General features: G+C 44.9%; 1 protein-coding gene across 1 annotated transcript in view; it reads left to right on the top strand.

Moving 5' to 3' along the window:
* Nucleotides 1-17,258, top strand: part of MEI4 (meiotic double-stranded break formation protein 4) — a 344,734-nt gene that overhangs the window by 198,582 nt on the left and 128,894 nt on the right. Inside the window, exons 4-5 of the mRNA XM_069236621.1 lie at nt 13,480-13,592; nt 13,660-13,721. Coding sequence (XP_069092722.1) covers nt 13,480-13,592; nt 13,660-13,721 — 175 coding nt within the window. The remainder of the gene's footprint in view (nt 1-13,479; nt 13,593-13,659; nt 13,722-17,258) is intronic.

Here is a 17,258-nt window from a genome sequence, read left to right as displayed (position 1 = left end):
TGCGGCAATGATAAACCCTCCGACCCGGAAGGGGAGGGGGGGAGTGGCCGTAGCGCGCGCAGGCACGTCAGGTCACGTGACGCGCGGTTCGGCAGACTGTAGAAACCAGTTACGGGCGTGATAACACGCCCAGGCAGGGCATAGAAATAAAAAAGGGGTACACACGATGCCGGTAAAAAGAGGCATATTAAGGAATCAGGGAGTGACCTGCAACAAGATATTTAAGAGGAATTTTATTAACTAGTGACCTGTATCACAAAATTGATACAGGAACGCCCGAGAATCACAAACAAGCTAAATTATGAAGGGAAAGGAAATCACCATGGATAGTCCAGATCATCTAAGTATTATAGAGTTGCATAAGTCTGAAAGGATGTTTATATCTATTGATACAGAACAATGGAAAATTGATAAAGTTATCTATTGAAGCTGGTCCAAGGGATATCATCATTAAGTCCCTGGATATGGGTGCGTAGTTTAAAAACCCATTGTTGTTCCAACTTGAAGAGGGAGTTAACATTCCTATGTGGGTCGGTTTGGAGGACCACCCACCACATATCGTCTGGGTTGTGTGCAATCTCCAGAAAATGTTGGGACAATTTGGTAGTTGCACGGCCACATCTAATGTTGTTGCGGTGTTCGTTTATCCTGAGTTAGAGGTACCACCTATCTAGTATCCTCCCGGCCCTCGCCCCTCTAGTACCCCAGGACAGAGTCAATTCCCCCGGTAAATCATCGGACAGACCCAGTGCATGATGTCTAACCTCCATCACCATCTCCAGCAGACATGAAGACATTATCTATTCTAGAAAAGGTCCTTTATACACTGGAGTAGAAAGTGTAGCCCCGCTCTGTTTTATGATCTCCACAAGATTAAAATTGCCTACGAAGGTTGCCAAGGGTGTGGTTCCACCTCCCCCCATCCCAGCCTTCGAGCGATCTGTATCTACATCACACATGCCGTTGAAGTAACCCCCAAAATCCATGGAACCTCCGGTAACTCTTTTAATAATTCCCCCAGTGTAACCAGAAAGCCCTTTGTGAGTAGGAGTGGTAGATGCTTACTACCGACAGAGACAGGCTCTGAAGGACCCTAGTGACTTCCACATAATATCCTAAATTGATCTGCCAAGTTTTGGAGATCATTAGTGGTGTGCGTTTCCTAACCAGGATGGCTGTGCCCCTGGTGCCCCTATGGAAGCATGCATGGTAGATCTGGGAGTACCCCAGGAATTGACAGCTGTTACCCATCAAGTGGGTTACCTGAATCCGCCTCTATTCTCAGTGTGACCTGAGAACCACTCCCCATTTGATTTTATCTAAGAGACCATTTACATTCTGTCACAGCACCCCGAAGTTGGCTAGTCTGGTGGGGGTTAAATTGTCATTCCCCAACAAAATGGTATCAACCATGAGAAGAATTGCCTAGACATTGTGCCTGCCAACATTGAAAGGTGCAGTGTGTCTGAGTTGCAGTCCCCAAACCAGCCCATAAGGAAAGTACAACCCTGTCAGCAAGCCACCCTTCCTCCTACCCCAGCTTCCCCCCTAATACTTCACCAACCAGAAGTACCTGTTGTGGTGTATCTAGGCACCTAGTCAGCAGGGCTAAACTATGATAAACAGCACCCCTGAAACCGAACCCCCCCTCTCCAATAACATTTAACCCCAACATAGTAGAGAACATGGCAGTCATTATAGTTGTACACTAACTCCCCCCATTTCGTATTGAGCACAAGTGAGCTCTCCATGCCACATTGTCCTCCTGCCACAGGGCCGGCAGTGGCTCCCGCCCCTGCTCCATAGTTCTTATGCCTGATTCCGGACCCGCCAGAGAGAAGGCCACATCCTTTTTCCCTCCAATGAGGGCGCCCGCATCCCCCTCTTCAGCAGTCATTGTCGGAGCGCTGTGTGCCATTTCATTTGTACCTCATTGTTACTGTCACCTTGCACACAGGATTGGGATGGTAATGGTTGTGGAGGCCGTTCCTTTATCCAGGTCCAGACCACCTCTGACGTGTCAAAAAATAGTGATTAGCCTTGAAATAGAACTTTTAGGCGGGCCGGGAATAGAAGCAGATAGGTGAGGCCTATAACCCTCAACTTTATTTTAGCTTCCAGAAAGGAAATCTGCTATTTCTGAACTTTCAGTGTGTAGTCTGGGAAGATCGTCACTGGAGTGGATCAGAACATTACAGGCTCTGCTTTACTCACAGCCCTGAGTACTGCATCCCTGTCTGCAAAGCTGAGTAGTCTCACAATAAATGGTCTTTACGGGGCCCTCACAGACGGCGTGGCCACCAGGGTTCTGTCTGCATGCTCCACAATAAAACATGCTGAGACATCTTTAGGAATCTAGCTCATCAGCCAGTCCCAGATGAATTTTGTGGAAGTACTGCTTTCTACTTCCTCTGGAATGCCCACCACTCTCAGATTATTTAGTCTAGACCGTTCCCCAGCATCCTGAGCCCTAGCCTCTAGTTGACTCACCAACTGCTTGCAGTTTCACCAAGTGTTCTTCATGTGTTTTAACTGTGTCCTCTGTTTCTGATAGATGGCCCTCCACCTCTGTGACTGTGGGTGGTGTTGCAGAGGTCCTGTCTGATCAGGGCCAGGTCCAGTTAGAGTTCTCCCATCCTTCCCTACATTGTGACCTTCGGATTGTTAATGGCCTGCAAGATAGCCACTGTCTGGGTGGTGTCCTCCGGTGTAGGTGCTCCGCCAGGCGCTCCCCCGTCTCTCCCAGGGATGCTCTATTTAGCATACTTATCAATCTTTTGCTGTCCAGCTGTGGAAGGTGCTTTATCTCGCACCATGCTGAGATCAGGCAGCCTAGACACCTCTTTAGATGGCCGTTTGCCAATCTGTGCAGCACACCAGCCACTGACCAACAAATCTTCAGGGGCCCATTAGGGCCTCTGCGCTCGCCAGCAGAGGAGTGCACACAGTCTCAATCCCACAAGACCATCATAGTTGACTCCCCTAATGCAGCCAGCAGTATAAGGAAGAAGGGTCCCCCCACCACACCAGAGAACTTCATGAGCATAGGCTTCCCCCAGCAATCCTCTTCAGAGCATCTGCTCTCTACCACAATCAAATAAGCCCCAGTGTCGCTACATAGCGCAAGGTAGCGCCAAGGTATCTCTCACAGCGCTGTACAGTGTTGTGCCGGTCAAATCCTCACTGACCATAGCAATCCATTGTTGGCAGCAAAGGCAAAGAGGTACGCTCTCTCACAGCAGTCAGTGTTGCACTCACCACCCTTATGCACTCTCCAATCCAGCCAACTGTCAGGCAAGCTTATATCCTGAAACAGGCCTCAATTACAGGCCTCTGTCCTCTGTGGCAGGCCAAGCAGCCAAGGTCAGTAATGCCACGGTGACCCACCTCTCGTGTGTATCGTCTTCAGCTGACGGGAGCACCACCTCCTCCTAGGACCCTTGTACGGCTCCTGTTGTCATGCCAGCTGGTGTCTGTAGGTCAAATGCAGAAGGAGTCCCTCATATCCTGTCCTGGTGCGCCACAGCCCTCACTGCAGGTCTCCCCGTAGCCGTCTGCCACAACCTCCAGCCAGGCAGCTCAGCAGATCTCACCGCACGCAGTGCTGGAAGTCGCCTCACAACTTCTGGCTGGTCGCAATCGGGTAGGAGCTGAGCCCCTCCCCACCACAGAGGCTCCAATTTGCTTTCCCATGCCAGTTGCACCACTCTTTGGTGCAGCGGATATCCGAGCTGTTCACCTTAATAAGCGGCGTGCTCCCTCCTGCCGCAGGCAGCGGCTCCACCACTCTCAGGTCACTCAGCCTCCAGCCGCAGTGTCTAGTGCTGAAGAAGGAATTGCTGCACCTCACCCCGGCCCGCCATTGGTTCGTGTCCCAGGCTCGTTCCGGGGGCCGAGTCTTGCCAGGAGCCTCCTCTAAGTTGTGGGGCCTGGTCCAAGTGCACGCTTGTCTGAAGCACCCAACTCTCTTGTTCCGGTTAGGAGCCAGACCTGCCCGCAACAATGCAGGTCCCAGTGTGCTTGCCCGCTATAGGCTGCACTTTCACCCGGCACCAAACCAGAGGGGCAGATATCAGCAAAGGGCCTCCCCTGCATGTCCGTTCTTGGCAAAACGTAGTAGGGTCAGTCTCTTGCCATTCAAGCGGATATTATGATGCATGTTGGGGGATAGGGCTGTTAGGCTGGAGGAGCTTCATCAAGCTGCAGCCGTCTTCCCCGGCGGTTAGCCAGGACCCCCCAACCCAACCCATCCACCATCACAAAACTTGGCTCTGAAGGTATGCAATATCATTTGGATCATAAGTTTCATTTCAGATACTATTAAATGTTTCCTAAAACATATTAACAAAGAGGTGAATAGTAAAAAAGTGGTCCCCTTTGCTCCTAACATAGTGATTTAATTTGCATTCTTTAAAAATTATACCTGTTCATCTTATTCTCCCTCCTATTTCTGTGCTGTTTAAAGAGAGAGAGAGAAAAATAGAAGTTTTTTATTGTGTGATTATTCAAAATCTTTACAAAGGGAAATTGTTTTAATAAAAGAAAATATACAAAACTACATAATTTCTGTTTAGGTAAAAGAACCTGGATCAAAGCAGCAGTGATCTCTTAAAGGTTCACTAAAAAGTTAAAAGCTATGACATATGATAACATTTAAAAAATAAGGGGTAAGAAAGCCCAGAAAGAACAGCAGTGCAAATCGTCAATGTATTATATTGTTATTTTCTGATAATACAATTATTCCCCCAAAAGAGACCGATGCTGACTGGGTAAATAGAATGTGCAAAATCTCATGCATTAGGATTTCCGTTATCTCGCCAGGGGAAGACAATACTGTCAACAAGAATGGCTTATGCGTGTTCTCTAGTATGACCACTAATCCACCACAGGCTAAGTGTTCACAGGTAAATAGTCCTAATAGCATGCATATGTTTATAAAAGTTAGCCAATCCAGCCACATGCAGGAAGATAAAACAACATCAATAGAGCAAAAAATGTGACGAATTGCTAACAACCACTTTGCTACATGCAAAAATTATGAATTAAGCACTGCTTCGCCCTTCTGTTTTTGTGGAGTAATATGCATAGCCAGTCTTAATGCTCTGGTTTAACAGCTTTTGTAGCTGGTAAATATACTTAAAAAATTTGGCCAGATAAGTTGACTCCTTCAAGATGAAAAAAAGATTCCTAGCCTCATTACGAGTTCTTACACTGTGGCTTTAAAGGAGGGGTTTTAATATTAAGTGCAACGTGCATTCATCAGTGCTGAGCAGCAGCATAACAGGTGATTAAATGACTTGATTTAATATCCACAGAGCCTGCAGTTGACAGCCATAGAAAGACAGTGCCATATTGGATTCATCTCCTTAATTCTGAGGGCCAACAAATTTGCAGCCATGATTTGCGTCAAGCAAGCTTTCCCAATTGCACACTTTAAATATGGCTGTGCAGACAGAAGATACGGGCATGTATCGTAAGATGATGCTACTGCCACTAACACGGGTTTGCTGTTCAATTTCGCCAAATCATTTGTCATAGAGAGTGTTTTTATCTGCCTTTTCAGCACGATTATAAGGGCGGTATGTGAAAGCACCAACTTATTTAGTTCTGTCCGATCTATTTGAAGGGAGTCAAATGCCTTTGTTAAGTACTGCAACTAAGGATTTGTTTTTGAGTCAAAGATAGGGCGAAGAGCTGAATTCAATGTTTTGGGCAGAGTCTTGGCAGTCCTATAATAGTATTTAAAAAAGCACCTATATTGGCCCACTTCCGTCCTTCAGTCCAAGTTCCGGTCTTAGCAAACACCCTCTTATGTATTGTGGTTGCTTGAACACTCTCTTATAGGCTTTGACTTGCAGTTTTGCTACTGTTTTGGTAAATTGCCCTGGGAAGGCTACATGGCCATAACTTAGAGCCAAGGGATGCACCTGAGCACTCGTCATATAGGTTCAGAGGAGGGGCTTTACATTAAATTATTGAGCTGGCATACGCTTTTAATTATCAGTCCGGCCTTTGCTTTGAGATGGCACAGATGGAGTTTCCATTCTCAGTTAGCCACACTCCTAAGTAATTGTACAATTGGGTCCCACTAATCTTAAGGGGGCCAATATTCCAATGATGATTCAATTTTTTGGGTATCCTCCCAAAAGTTATTACTTTAGTCTTTGATGCATTTGCCTTCATTTTATTTGTCTCATTATAGTCATGGAGGGCAGTTAGTGCTTTTTGAATCCCAATTCTGGAATGATCTAGCAAAACGATTTCATTCACATATTGTAGCAGCATGGCTTTGAGATTCCCGATTTTTGGTAGAATCAATTAGCGCATTTTGAGGCCAGGGACGTATCTGCTGTATCCAGATTGAATAGAAATGGGGCAACGACACTGCCTTGTTTTAGACTATTATCTGTGGGGATTTTCCTGCTTACAGCAGTTTGTGACCATATGACCCTCATGGAAGTTGATGTGCAGAGTGAGACTATTGCCCTCAACAAGTTATGTGGAATGCCCCAACATTGTAGCTTTCTCCAAAATGATTTCTGTCCACCAGGACGAATGCTGCAGAATAGTCCACGAAGCAGGCATAAAGAGGGGGCGACTTCTTGCTGAAGGCTGGATGAATTAAATAATAGAGGGCCACCATGTTGTCTGTAGCCACCAAATTCACCCTAATTGGAAAAACTGAACTATCCCGTTTGCTTCCACCCAGTGTTCCAGCTCTTTAAAAAGTACAGAGGCAAAAACCTTGGTGTCAATATCAAGAAGGGTGATGAGGCTGTAATTGGCTGGGTCCTGCCTGTCCTCTTTCTTGTATATTGGGTGTAAGATAGAGTCCCTCCAACTATTGGGTACCTCCTGAGTCTCCAGGCATGTGCGATATAGCGGTGAAAGAGTTGTGGACAGCAACTCAATATCGTCCTTGAAGACTTGTGCTGTGACACCATTAGGCCCTACAGCACCTATTGCCCTGATACTAAGCAAAATAATTGAGAAATCCCTCCTGGGGGTAGGGGCTAGCTCATGTTCCAATTGTGTAACTTGTATGTGTGATTTGCCTCAGGAACAGACGGAGGTAGCAGTATTGGCTACATATAGCTTGTTTACATGATATATCCAGTTGTGTTGATTAATCACATTAATTCGGAGGCCTTCTTGACTCATCTTATTTTTAATATACCTCCATAGCTCCACCTGGTTATGCTTTCCCAGTATTGAATAAATATGTAGCCACTCTTTCCCCACCTGTTTGCATTTTAGGGACCAGATCAATTATTTATGTTGTTTGGATTGTACCTGCAGCTTTAACAGAAGCTCTGATTTCATTGAGGGTTTTTTTGTTTTGAGGCACAATTTCTGCAACCTACGGATTCTCCACTTGCTCTCAATTATGGGGTGTACCTGAATGTGACTTACTGAAAGCCTCTGAGAGGGTGATGTGGGGCCTAAACTCTGGAGGACATCAATAAAAATTTCTGGCCAACTACTGTGCAAGTTTTCACATCAGAGAAGAGCCCCAGGTGGCTTTCCAGATTTGCATTTTTTTTTAAGAGATTGCCCTACATTTTATTCGCTTTATCAACTATACGTTTTCATAGCTTTTTGAAGACCTCAGTGTCTTCTGGGTATCCAGGCAAATTAAACGTATGTTCAGCTCTGTGCGGAGAGGTAAGTGATTGCTAGCTTCGGTATGGGGAATTTCAAAAGTCTTCGGACGCTTGATGATTTCATCCAAGGCAAAGATGTAATCAAGTGCTTTTCCCCTGGAAGGTTTTTGGATACTTTTGTGCCGGTAAGTTCTTTTCAAGTGTGTGCTGAATAGAGGCGAGGCCATGTTTAGTGAACAGGCGATGGAGCAGCTTGGTTGCTGGGCATACTGTATGGAAGTCGTCCACCACTGCCCACAAATACCTAAGGATAAAATTGCCACAGATGATGATGATGATGTTATATCCAGCGTGATCACATAGCACTGCATCTAGGGTTTTGACTAATTGAAGCATCCTCTAAACCCTCCAGGGCTAAAGGATTTAAAGTATAGATTGATTAATAAAGTCTTTATCTAGGGGTCTTTAGTTTTTAAACCTTCCAGCGTAATGGATTGCATCATGTTGACCTGGGCTACAATCTTATTCACTTTCAAGTCCAAGCCAGTGTTTAAATACATTGAAAGGCCACCAGATAGCCTTCTGAAGATGTTTCTTTTTATTGCTCATTGATGCACTTTGTGGAACCCAGGGATTGCCAGAGGATTTGTTAGCCACGTTTCTTGGAAGCAAAATATGTCAGCACCCATAAAAAAACTGATTGACTCAAAACAACTTTAAGGAGTTTAGTCAGCCCAGCGATGTTCCTTGACAAGATGTGTAGATGACGTTTCCTTTCTAGTGCTCGAGTGCTGATGCTAGGAACAATTCTATGAGTTGAAGGATAAGGCATATGTTAGCCATGCCCAATCTGGTATGCTGTTCGCTTCGCTAGATTGTAAAGCGACTCTCCTGATTAAATCAGTTGGCTTAAGTGAGATCCAGATATGTACATTTTTATTGTTGAACCAGTTTGATTTAGAGTGACTTAAGGATGCTGTGAGTGCAAGCTTTTAAGTTTGGAGATTTGGTTTGTATTTTCAATGGAAGAGGAGATTTAGGAGGCCTTATTTTGGAGATCTCTATACCCCATCCCCCCCAAGATCATCTTGTTTGCTAGAATTTGTTTAACCAATGCGAGAGTTCTTAATGACAGTATTGTTGATTCCCTACCTTTATTGTACCCTGGTAATACTTTAAATGCTACACTCAAAATATCTTACAATTTTATATTGGTCAGCTTTGATAGTGTCTTAAAGAGCTGTAGCAGATTTGAACGATTCAAGGTGTCATGGCTGCCTTCTGTTAAATATTGCGGGGTGAGTACCAGCTTGGTGAGCATTGAATCACTAGCCAGTTCATTCGGCTCGTCAACACCGTTTATATGAGCTTCTTTCAGTTGCTCAAGGGTAAACCCTTCTGCACTACTGCAAATTGTCCCAGTGAGTGCTGAAACTGCTGGTGTTTGTAATTTGGTCTCTTGGGACCTAACTAGGAAGTTACTTGATTTGGACGATTCTGACTGGAGTATATGAGGGTATTTGCAAGGCGGTAGAGATGTTGGCAAAGTATAGTGTTCTAATTGTGTAGAGACCGAGGGCGCACTGAGCTTCGAGGATGCAATGACATTGTTATGTGCAATGGTCAGGCCTGGCTCATGGTCTCTTTTGGTGCTCGGTGCAGGCTGATGGTCGGGCAATGGAGACACCTTCTGATATTCTAAGTCCTTCTTGCCCAGCTTCCTATCCTTGAAGATGGGATATACATTAGTTGCATTATGGTTCACCGACCTTTGTTCCTTTAAGTACTGAATTTGCATTTGTTCTTTTGCAGTCTGTTTTTTGCCTTTTTTAATCTCTTTTTGACCATTGTGTATCCATGCAGTCTGTGTTATCTTTAGTATTACAACAGGAGTGGATCTTTGCCTTCAATCTATGTTTTGGCTCGATGGGGGCTTGTTGAACAATGATGTGGGCCTTAATATGGGCATCAACCCTAGGGGGTTAGTGTGATTAGTTAATGTATCCTGCTGGAGGGTGGTACTCATAAGCATAATTGGCGTTAACGGTGCAAAGTCACTTAGCCTGGCTGTAGCATTGACTGTGGAAGCTAGGTTCAGTTTTGATGATGCAGATTCAGGCTGTTGCTGTGTGACAATAGCTGGAGTATGGGGAGCTAGTTTTATTCTAAAATCATAGAGGTCAATACTTTCGGCAAGGTAGGTAGTTTTTCAACAGATGGAAGGCAAGCACATGTTAGTGTACCAGAACTCACCGTACTGGTGCTGATAATAAGCCTTCTTTGTTCCAGAGCAGGACGTATAGCCTCCATCTTAGTAATAGATGTAGCTAAGGCTTGTATCAGATCCAGGTACAATTCTGATTTATCGGATTGCCAGTTAAAAGCATTTACTGTAGCAACCAAAGTCGCATTAATCAAAGCAAGTAGATTGGTCTGGCCACTGTCAGATTGAGAAACTCGTGGAACTGTCCTCTGCAGGCCACCTGAGCAGTCAATGTGGCTGAGGTCGTTGACAGAATGTAGCTAGCATGTTCTTGAAAATAATCTATGTTGTTTGTGTCACTAGAGTCCACCTTGCCACAATTAGCAACAGTGAAAATGGGCTGAGTAAAAGCTTGAGGCCCCGTTAAGTCCCCCATGGGGCCAGGTGGGTTGGCTAATTCCGCCAATTATAGCTTTCCTACATTAGCACCCTCTAAGGGGTGCCATGCCCTTGTTCTGTTGATTTGAGGCCAGACCAATGATTCACTTGAGGTAATTATGGCAGCAGGGGGTGCCTGATTCTCCTGCAACTGTACATTGATGAAAGAGGAAAAAAGGCTGGGAGTGCCAGTCATGCTGATGATATCTGTGCCCTTTCTTAACCGTTCCTTAAAATTGGATGCAGAGTCAGGCGATATCTCTGCTACCATACTTTCTGTGAGACTTTTAGATTGTATTTCTATAATTGTGTTGTCCCCTGGCTGTATGGCACAGTTCTTTGTTTTCTCAAAGACTATTGATGATGGTAAATTGGTGGCCTTCATGTAGTTTGAGATGGCTACAGAACCAACAGGGGGTTACCACGGTACTAGATCTGAGTGCATTCAGTTTTTTCCTAAAGAAGTCCAAAATTGATATTGATGCTGGCGCAGCATTAGTTGTTTTGCCACTTTTTTGAATTTCAATGGACTTATTTCCATGCACTGTAAAAGATAGCCGCGCCAAGCTGAGATCCGCTGTACAAAGAGCACATTTGGGCCGCCCGTGGCGATGACAGGTCGTCCTTGAGCTGCTTATGACCCTTGAGTTCCGAGCCGTTAAAGGCAGTAAAGATTCGGCTCTTATGCTCCCCGGTCTACTTTCGCCTTCATAGTGCTGGTAAGTCACATGCTGGTAAGATGCCCCCTCCTCTTTTTCATTATCCTGAATCACTGGCAAAAGGACAATAAATGGAGTATCCTCCACTCATCTGGGCGTGTATTTGATATCTTTGATTAAGTTGTTAATTTCTCTACTCTATTTACGAGGCCTTTGGATGCTGCTTGTGTTGGACCATGCACCACAAACCCACCAGGGGTGGGCTGAGATTCTGCTGTAGACATCCGTAGGAAAACGTTAATAAGCATCAGTGGGTAAGCGTTATTTTTATAATTAGCTTCAAAACATTGCAGTGGGCAAGTGATTGCGAGCAAGGAAAGGCCACTGTTAGCTAGACAGAGGAGGCAGGACCTGGTAGAAACTGGAGCGAGGCTTACTGGACCCCTGCAAGCCACACCCAGCACTAGCCGGGCCGCTTCTGCGGGGCTCTGGGGCACACACTTGGCAGTGGCTGCCTACAGCTACCGCGCTCTGCCCCTTAGGGCACCTTAGGCACCCAAAGCTCCGGGAGCTCACGAGCACCGGTGGGGAAGGAGAGTTGGCTTTGGGGATTCAGGGGGCCGTAGGGGGTGCTTCGGGGGGGAGGGGAGAGGGGCACAGTACACCCTGTGCCCCACGCCGTACCTTACCATGTCCAACCTCACATTTCCACAAGGCCTTCCAGTTACCTGACCACCACAGAGTTTTTTCCTGCTCCTGCTCCTGTTCCTGCGCTAGCTGTGTTGCAGCAGCGTCCTCAAATGAAGCAGCCGGAATCAACAGGGCCCACTGCAAACTGCTGGGAGCACGTTGGGGGCGGTCTGCGGGTCTGCACTGTGCTATTATTTGCGTAAAACATTTTTAATAAAATATTGGCATATTGTTAGCAACAGTTTAATGTAATCATAAAAAAGAATGAGCAAGAATCTCTTTATCTTGAGTAAGGAACCCATTTGAAAATGTGAGGCTTAGGAATAGGTAGAGATTCTGATTCTAGTGTCCCATAAAGGCTATGGCTTTACCTGTGGGTAATGGTTTAAGAGGAAAGAGAAAGAGCAAATGAAAGCCTAATTTTTGTGAAGACTGTTGCCTCTCTGATTATCATGGTTATCACAACAACAACCTTACCTAAGGAAACATCTAATAATTACTTTAAGTGGGCAGAGAACGTGTAGCAGGTAAATAAATATCAGCACCAATGACTCAATGCACAGTGTTTGTTTTACCCCAGTGTTCAAACAGACAAACCGTGACTGGATCTTAGAATTACCTGGATGATGCTCACAGATCCGTGAACTTGTGGCCAGTATTCATGGATAAGATCAAGTACAAGACCTGTTTTATGTGCATCTGCTATTTTCCCATTATTCCAGTTGCTACCGCAATTCCTTAATCCTTCCTTTACACATCTTTAAGAGGTAGTCTGAAGCAAATCATTTGATATGGTTTGTTGATATTAAGACAAAGTTTAGAAATGTAAATGCTAATAATATGTATTAAACAGAGCAGAAATCTTTATATTTGTAATGCTATATTCTCTGCTTGAGAAAAAACACAGGAGAATACTGTCAACCTAGTTGAGATCCGGGTACAAAGAGGTATCTACAAAAACAATCGAACGGCACATGGGCTAGTAAAATATATAGATATCCGATTCTAATACATGGGATGAATGTCTTAAAACCTGATTAATGAACCGCATGTAATAGATCAAGAGAGGACTAATTTAGCCGTGTCAGATGTCGACGTTTCAACCCTAGTTTATTTTAGGGTGATCAACAGGACAGTAAAATGCGGAGAATGCAGTCCTGGAGGATAATCCAAAACAGGTTCTCTTAACCACCAGAATTAATCAACAATTTGTTCCTAAGGGCATCTAGTAAGTAAAAGGAAGCAAGTGGTTCCATGACAAGGCACACAGGCTGATTGTCCTCCAAATGTAATTCCCGAGTAGATAAAATTATCCATTGTAGACCATGGTTGTCATATACACGAATCAAGGACCTCCTTTCAATTAATGAAATAATGCCATGGTCGTGACTCAATACTATGCATGGTCAAAAAGTACGGGAACCAATTAGTATAGCAAGTCAGTCGCTGGTACCTCCGTAGATTGGATCGGGAGGAGGGAACCCCCTTAGCTGGTTACCAACTGCCTGGTAAGTCTTTAGCTAAGCAGGTAATACACCGTTTTATTTGTTTTTATATTTAAGATGCTGTTACAGATGTCTTGTATGTATATCCGTATATGTGGATTTGAGTAGCATCATTGTAGAATGCGTTCTCCAGATAATATAACTGCCATCCTTTATTATGTTGCCTCCTTGCTGGAGATACAGGATCTTCCAGCTGAATAGGCTTCTAAAAATGCCCCCCAAGCCATTATAGACAAGAAAAGAAAATAATATTTTCCTTACCTGAGTCATTTCTCTCCAATGAAACATATATTGATCTCAAGATGTATAAAGGTTAATTAGTCTGAAGATAAATAGGTATTTGAAGTAGTGCAAACCATCACATTGTTATTTCTAATCAGTTTCAGGCACAGCATTCGATTGCAGATTGTCTTGTAATGCTGGGAAGATGCAATTTGATGAGAAAACCACTGCTTTGCCTGCTTTTGAGGGAAGTAAGCCAATTTGTTGACAAGTTAGTGCAAACTCAACAGGTAATGTAATAGAATGTCACTGAATTTTCTGTAAATGTACATCTATAGTTTACAGTGCGAGATCTGGAGCAAAGGCTCTGGGTTCGGAGATAATGCTTATCCAGCCCAAGGTAAGGCATATTTGTTTTAGTTATGTCAGTGTTGCGGTTTTGATTTCAGCTTTAGTGGGGGTCATATGGTGATGATTCTATTAAGATTACATGTATATACGTTCAGTGCTCACAGGAGAAGTTTCATTCTGCTGTGATATGCTGAGGAGGATCGGAGAATGGATCTGTGAAAGCCTAGCCTTAGCAGCCTAACTCACATTATTTTCCTATTTTGTATGTTTTTGGGCTTCCTGCAAAATGTAACTCCTGCCTGATTCAGCCCTTACAGCAGTATCACGTGAACTTGGGATACTATTGACATAGATATGACCAATTTCAGGAAATGCTTTTGTGTTCCTGACATAGAGGGCAGCTTGGCGAAATGGAACCAAGTAAAGGCTCCTCCCCAGAGTTCTGCTCTTCCTTTGATCTTGGCTCCCAATTGACCTCCAAAGGGGCTTGTGCCCTCAATGCGACCATATCTCTTCCTTTGGTGCTGCCCTTTCCTGACTTCCTGGCTCCGGCTCATATTCTATGACATTCCTTAACTTGTACATTTTTTTGCAAAGGTATCAACCCCCTTAGGCACCCTTGCAGGCCCATTGCCTCCAACACGGCTTACAGTGTTTCTGGCATTCCAGCCAACATTGGTCAGACAGTGCCTAGTGACCCAATGTGATTCTTCCCTGCTTCGACCCAGTGCGCCAGTTCTTGGCATCACAACTGACTTCATGGACAGTGGTGCCTCCACTTCCTCCTCCACCTCCGCTTTCGGATACGGTGCCCCGGGTAACGGCAGCTGACTTCAATCCAAAAGTCTGTTCCTGTAGGGAAGCCCAATAATTACTAGAAAAATAGGCATATAGAGCTCACCTCCATGACATTTTTGGCACAGACTCCTTCCAACCCTGTGGAGTGCCTCCCTTATGAAGGCAAAGATCACCTGCAAGAGTTTCAACTCCTGTGAAGATCAAGTGACCTGGATCCTACCCCAAAACTTCCCATGAAGTTTCTATCTGGGCCCCCAACGCTGGATGAAGTATCTCTACATATAATTATGGTAACATCTGTGGAGACGTTGGATTTACAACTCCCTTCAGCAAAGACTAAAACCAACATTCTTCTGCACCGTCTATCATGACTTTACCAAATGGTCCTCTTGCCATTCTCAGCTTCAGCAGAACCCTTGCCTTTCAGTGAAGCCTTATTGTCGCCGGTCCTGGCGATTTGGGAGAAGCCTTCATCCACTCCAACCATAAATAGGCGTATGGCCCACCGCTTCTGCTCTGCACCACGCGACCCTCAGAATTCTCACCTTCACTTTCAACAGCTGCAGGTGTGCTATCCTTGTCTTTAGCCACTCCCTATGAAGATAAGTTTTCCTGTCCTCTGGGGCACAGAAGAAAGTCTAGCGTGGCTCTAGGAATCATTTTTGCAGCTGTCTCTTTTGAAATTTCTGCTTTGAAGGAAGAGCTCTACAAGCTACAGTTCTTCTTGCCAATTGATCCAGCCCTCTCCCACGCAGGTTATCCATGTTCAGTGCTCATAGTATATACCAGTAAAGTGGAAAATACATTTTCAAAGGGCGCCATAATTTTCCTAAATCTAGATAGAAGTGATATTTCATTACTATGTCAGTTGATGGAAAATGTAGCCTTACCTGCATTGTGGCAAAAAAACTTTTTGAACCTGTTCTCTGTGGGGGTATATATCTTTTCAATATCCACTATCCCCCCTTATATATTTATAAGCCAGGGGTGGCTCCTCCATAAGGGCAGAGGAGCATCATCCCCGCCAGCAGCGGCAGCTGCAAACCTTTTCCCCAAAAGCTATAATAAACCATGTTTATTATAGTTTGGGGGGAAGGGGCGGGGCCACAGGGGTGAGAGCAATAAGGGGGAGTGCTCAGCACTCCCCCTCACTGCGAATGCATGTTTGGCCGGCCGTTTCGGGCCAGACAAACACATGCGCAGAAGGGTCCCTTCAGCCCAGCAACACAGTTGCTGGGTTGGAGAGAGCCTGCACAGGCTCCCAGTCTGCCTGGGAGCTCCCTGGCTGGGGGCTCCCAGCCAATCCTGATGCTGCTATAAGCAGCGTCAGGATTGGCCACGGGGCAGGCTGGTAGCCTGTGCTGGAGGAGACGGAAGAGCAGGGGAACGGAGTGTCGCATCACAGAAGTAGGTGTTTTTTATATTTATATTTTTAATGGTATGTGTGGTCGTTGGCCCCTCTCCCCCTACCTCTCGCGCGCTGCGCCACCCTGCAGTCTCAGCGAGCCGTGACTGTGATAAGCGCCCAGCTTTGTGGGCATAAAGGCATACTTTAGAGGCTTAGTAACTAATATATAAAAGTACGTTTTTCTAAATGAAATATGCACTTCTCTTTGTATGTTTTACTGCTGATCTTTTAAACCACATCCCCTCCAGACTACAATTTCTAGTGAAATGCATTTGAGTCATGTATGTAGGTGGTGTATTTTCAGACTGCAACCCACATGTGGTAGTTCACTTTCACATCACTGGAGCGTTTTCTGCACCTTCAATCATGACTTTACTAAATGGTCATATTAACTAATTAGTTAAAACCAATGGTAATATATGTTTTTGGCAGAACACACAAAATCAGCGCCACCGTCCTAAAGCTATCACAACCAGACAGGGAATATTGGCTGGGTGGTTGGTGGAGGCAGTAAATGAAAGATGCCTTCTCACAAATTGCCTAAGGGAAATGTGCCTAGTTATTACATATGTAGAATTTCAGATCTAAAAACAGATGATGTACAGAATGCTGAACAATGTCAAAACTTCACCCCAAGTCACAGATCTCAGCCTAAATCCTATGCCCAAGATCTGTGACTTGGGTGAAAGTTTGACATTGTTCAGCATTCTGTCCATCATCTGTTCTTTTTGAATTTGTCGCTCTAAGTGGGAAGGATATGCCAAGACTTGGGTCCCATGCCTGGTATGCCACTGGATTCAAGCTAGCCTGGCTGATGAGGAATGATAACCTGAAACCGGTCCCAGGAAGCTTGTATCCAGTCCAGGGAGGACCTGGCCTGGACTGGTCCCATTGGTGGTAGGGTCAAGACTTATTTGCATATGGTTGAGTCCAAAATGGAGTGGTGTGGTGAGCAAAGATACAATGGATTTAGGCTCAGATCTGTGACTGCGGGTGAATGTTTGACATTATTCAGCAATCTGTCCATCATCTGTTCTTTTTGAATTCCAGATTTATCCAAATGCACCTCATATTTGGGTTTTAGACCTGCAAACCAAACACTATGACCTTTGTATCTCATTCCTATCTAGAACTAGAGTAAAATAAAATGTGTTCATATGATACAATATAAAAAGGCATTATACATTAGGCTATATTTCAAATGTCATAGGCCCTCATTACAACCCTGGCGGTAAACGCCGCCTACCGCCGTGCTGATAGCCGCCAACATACCATGCCTGCGGCGGTATTCCGCCACGGTGATTATGACCCACACTGAGAAATCCGCCACTATACAGACACCCACACAATTCTGCCAGCCCGAAGGTCAGTGATAAACTG

This window comes from Pleurodeles waltl, chromosome 5 (assembly GCF_031143425.1).
Source record: "Pleurodeles waltl isolate 20211129_DDA chromosome 5, aPleWal1.hap1.20221129, whole genome shotgun sequence".
NCBI lineage: Eukaryota > Metazoa > Chordata > Amphibia > Caudata > Salamandridae > Pleurodeles > Pleurodeles waltl.
Note: the sequence above shows the minus strand (reverse complement) of the source record. Positions and strands in the feature narration are given on the sequence as shown.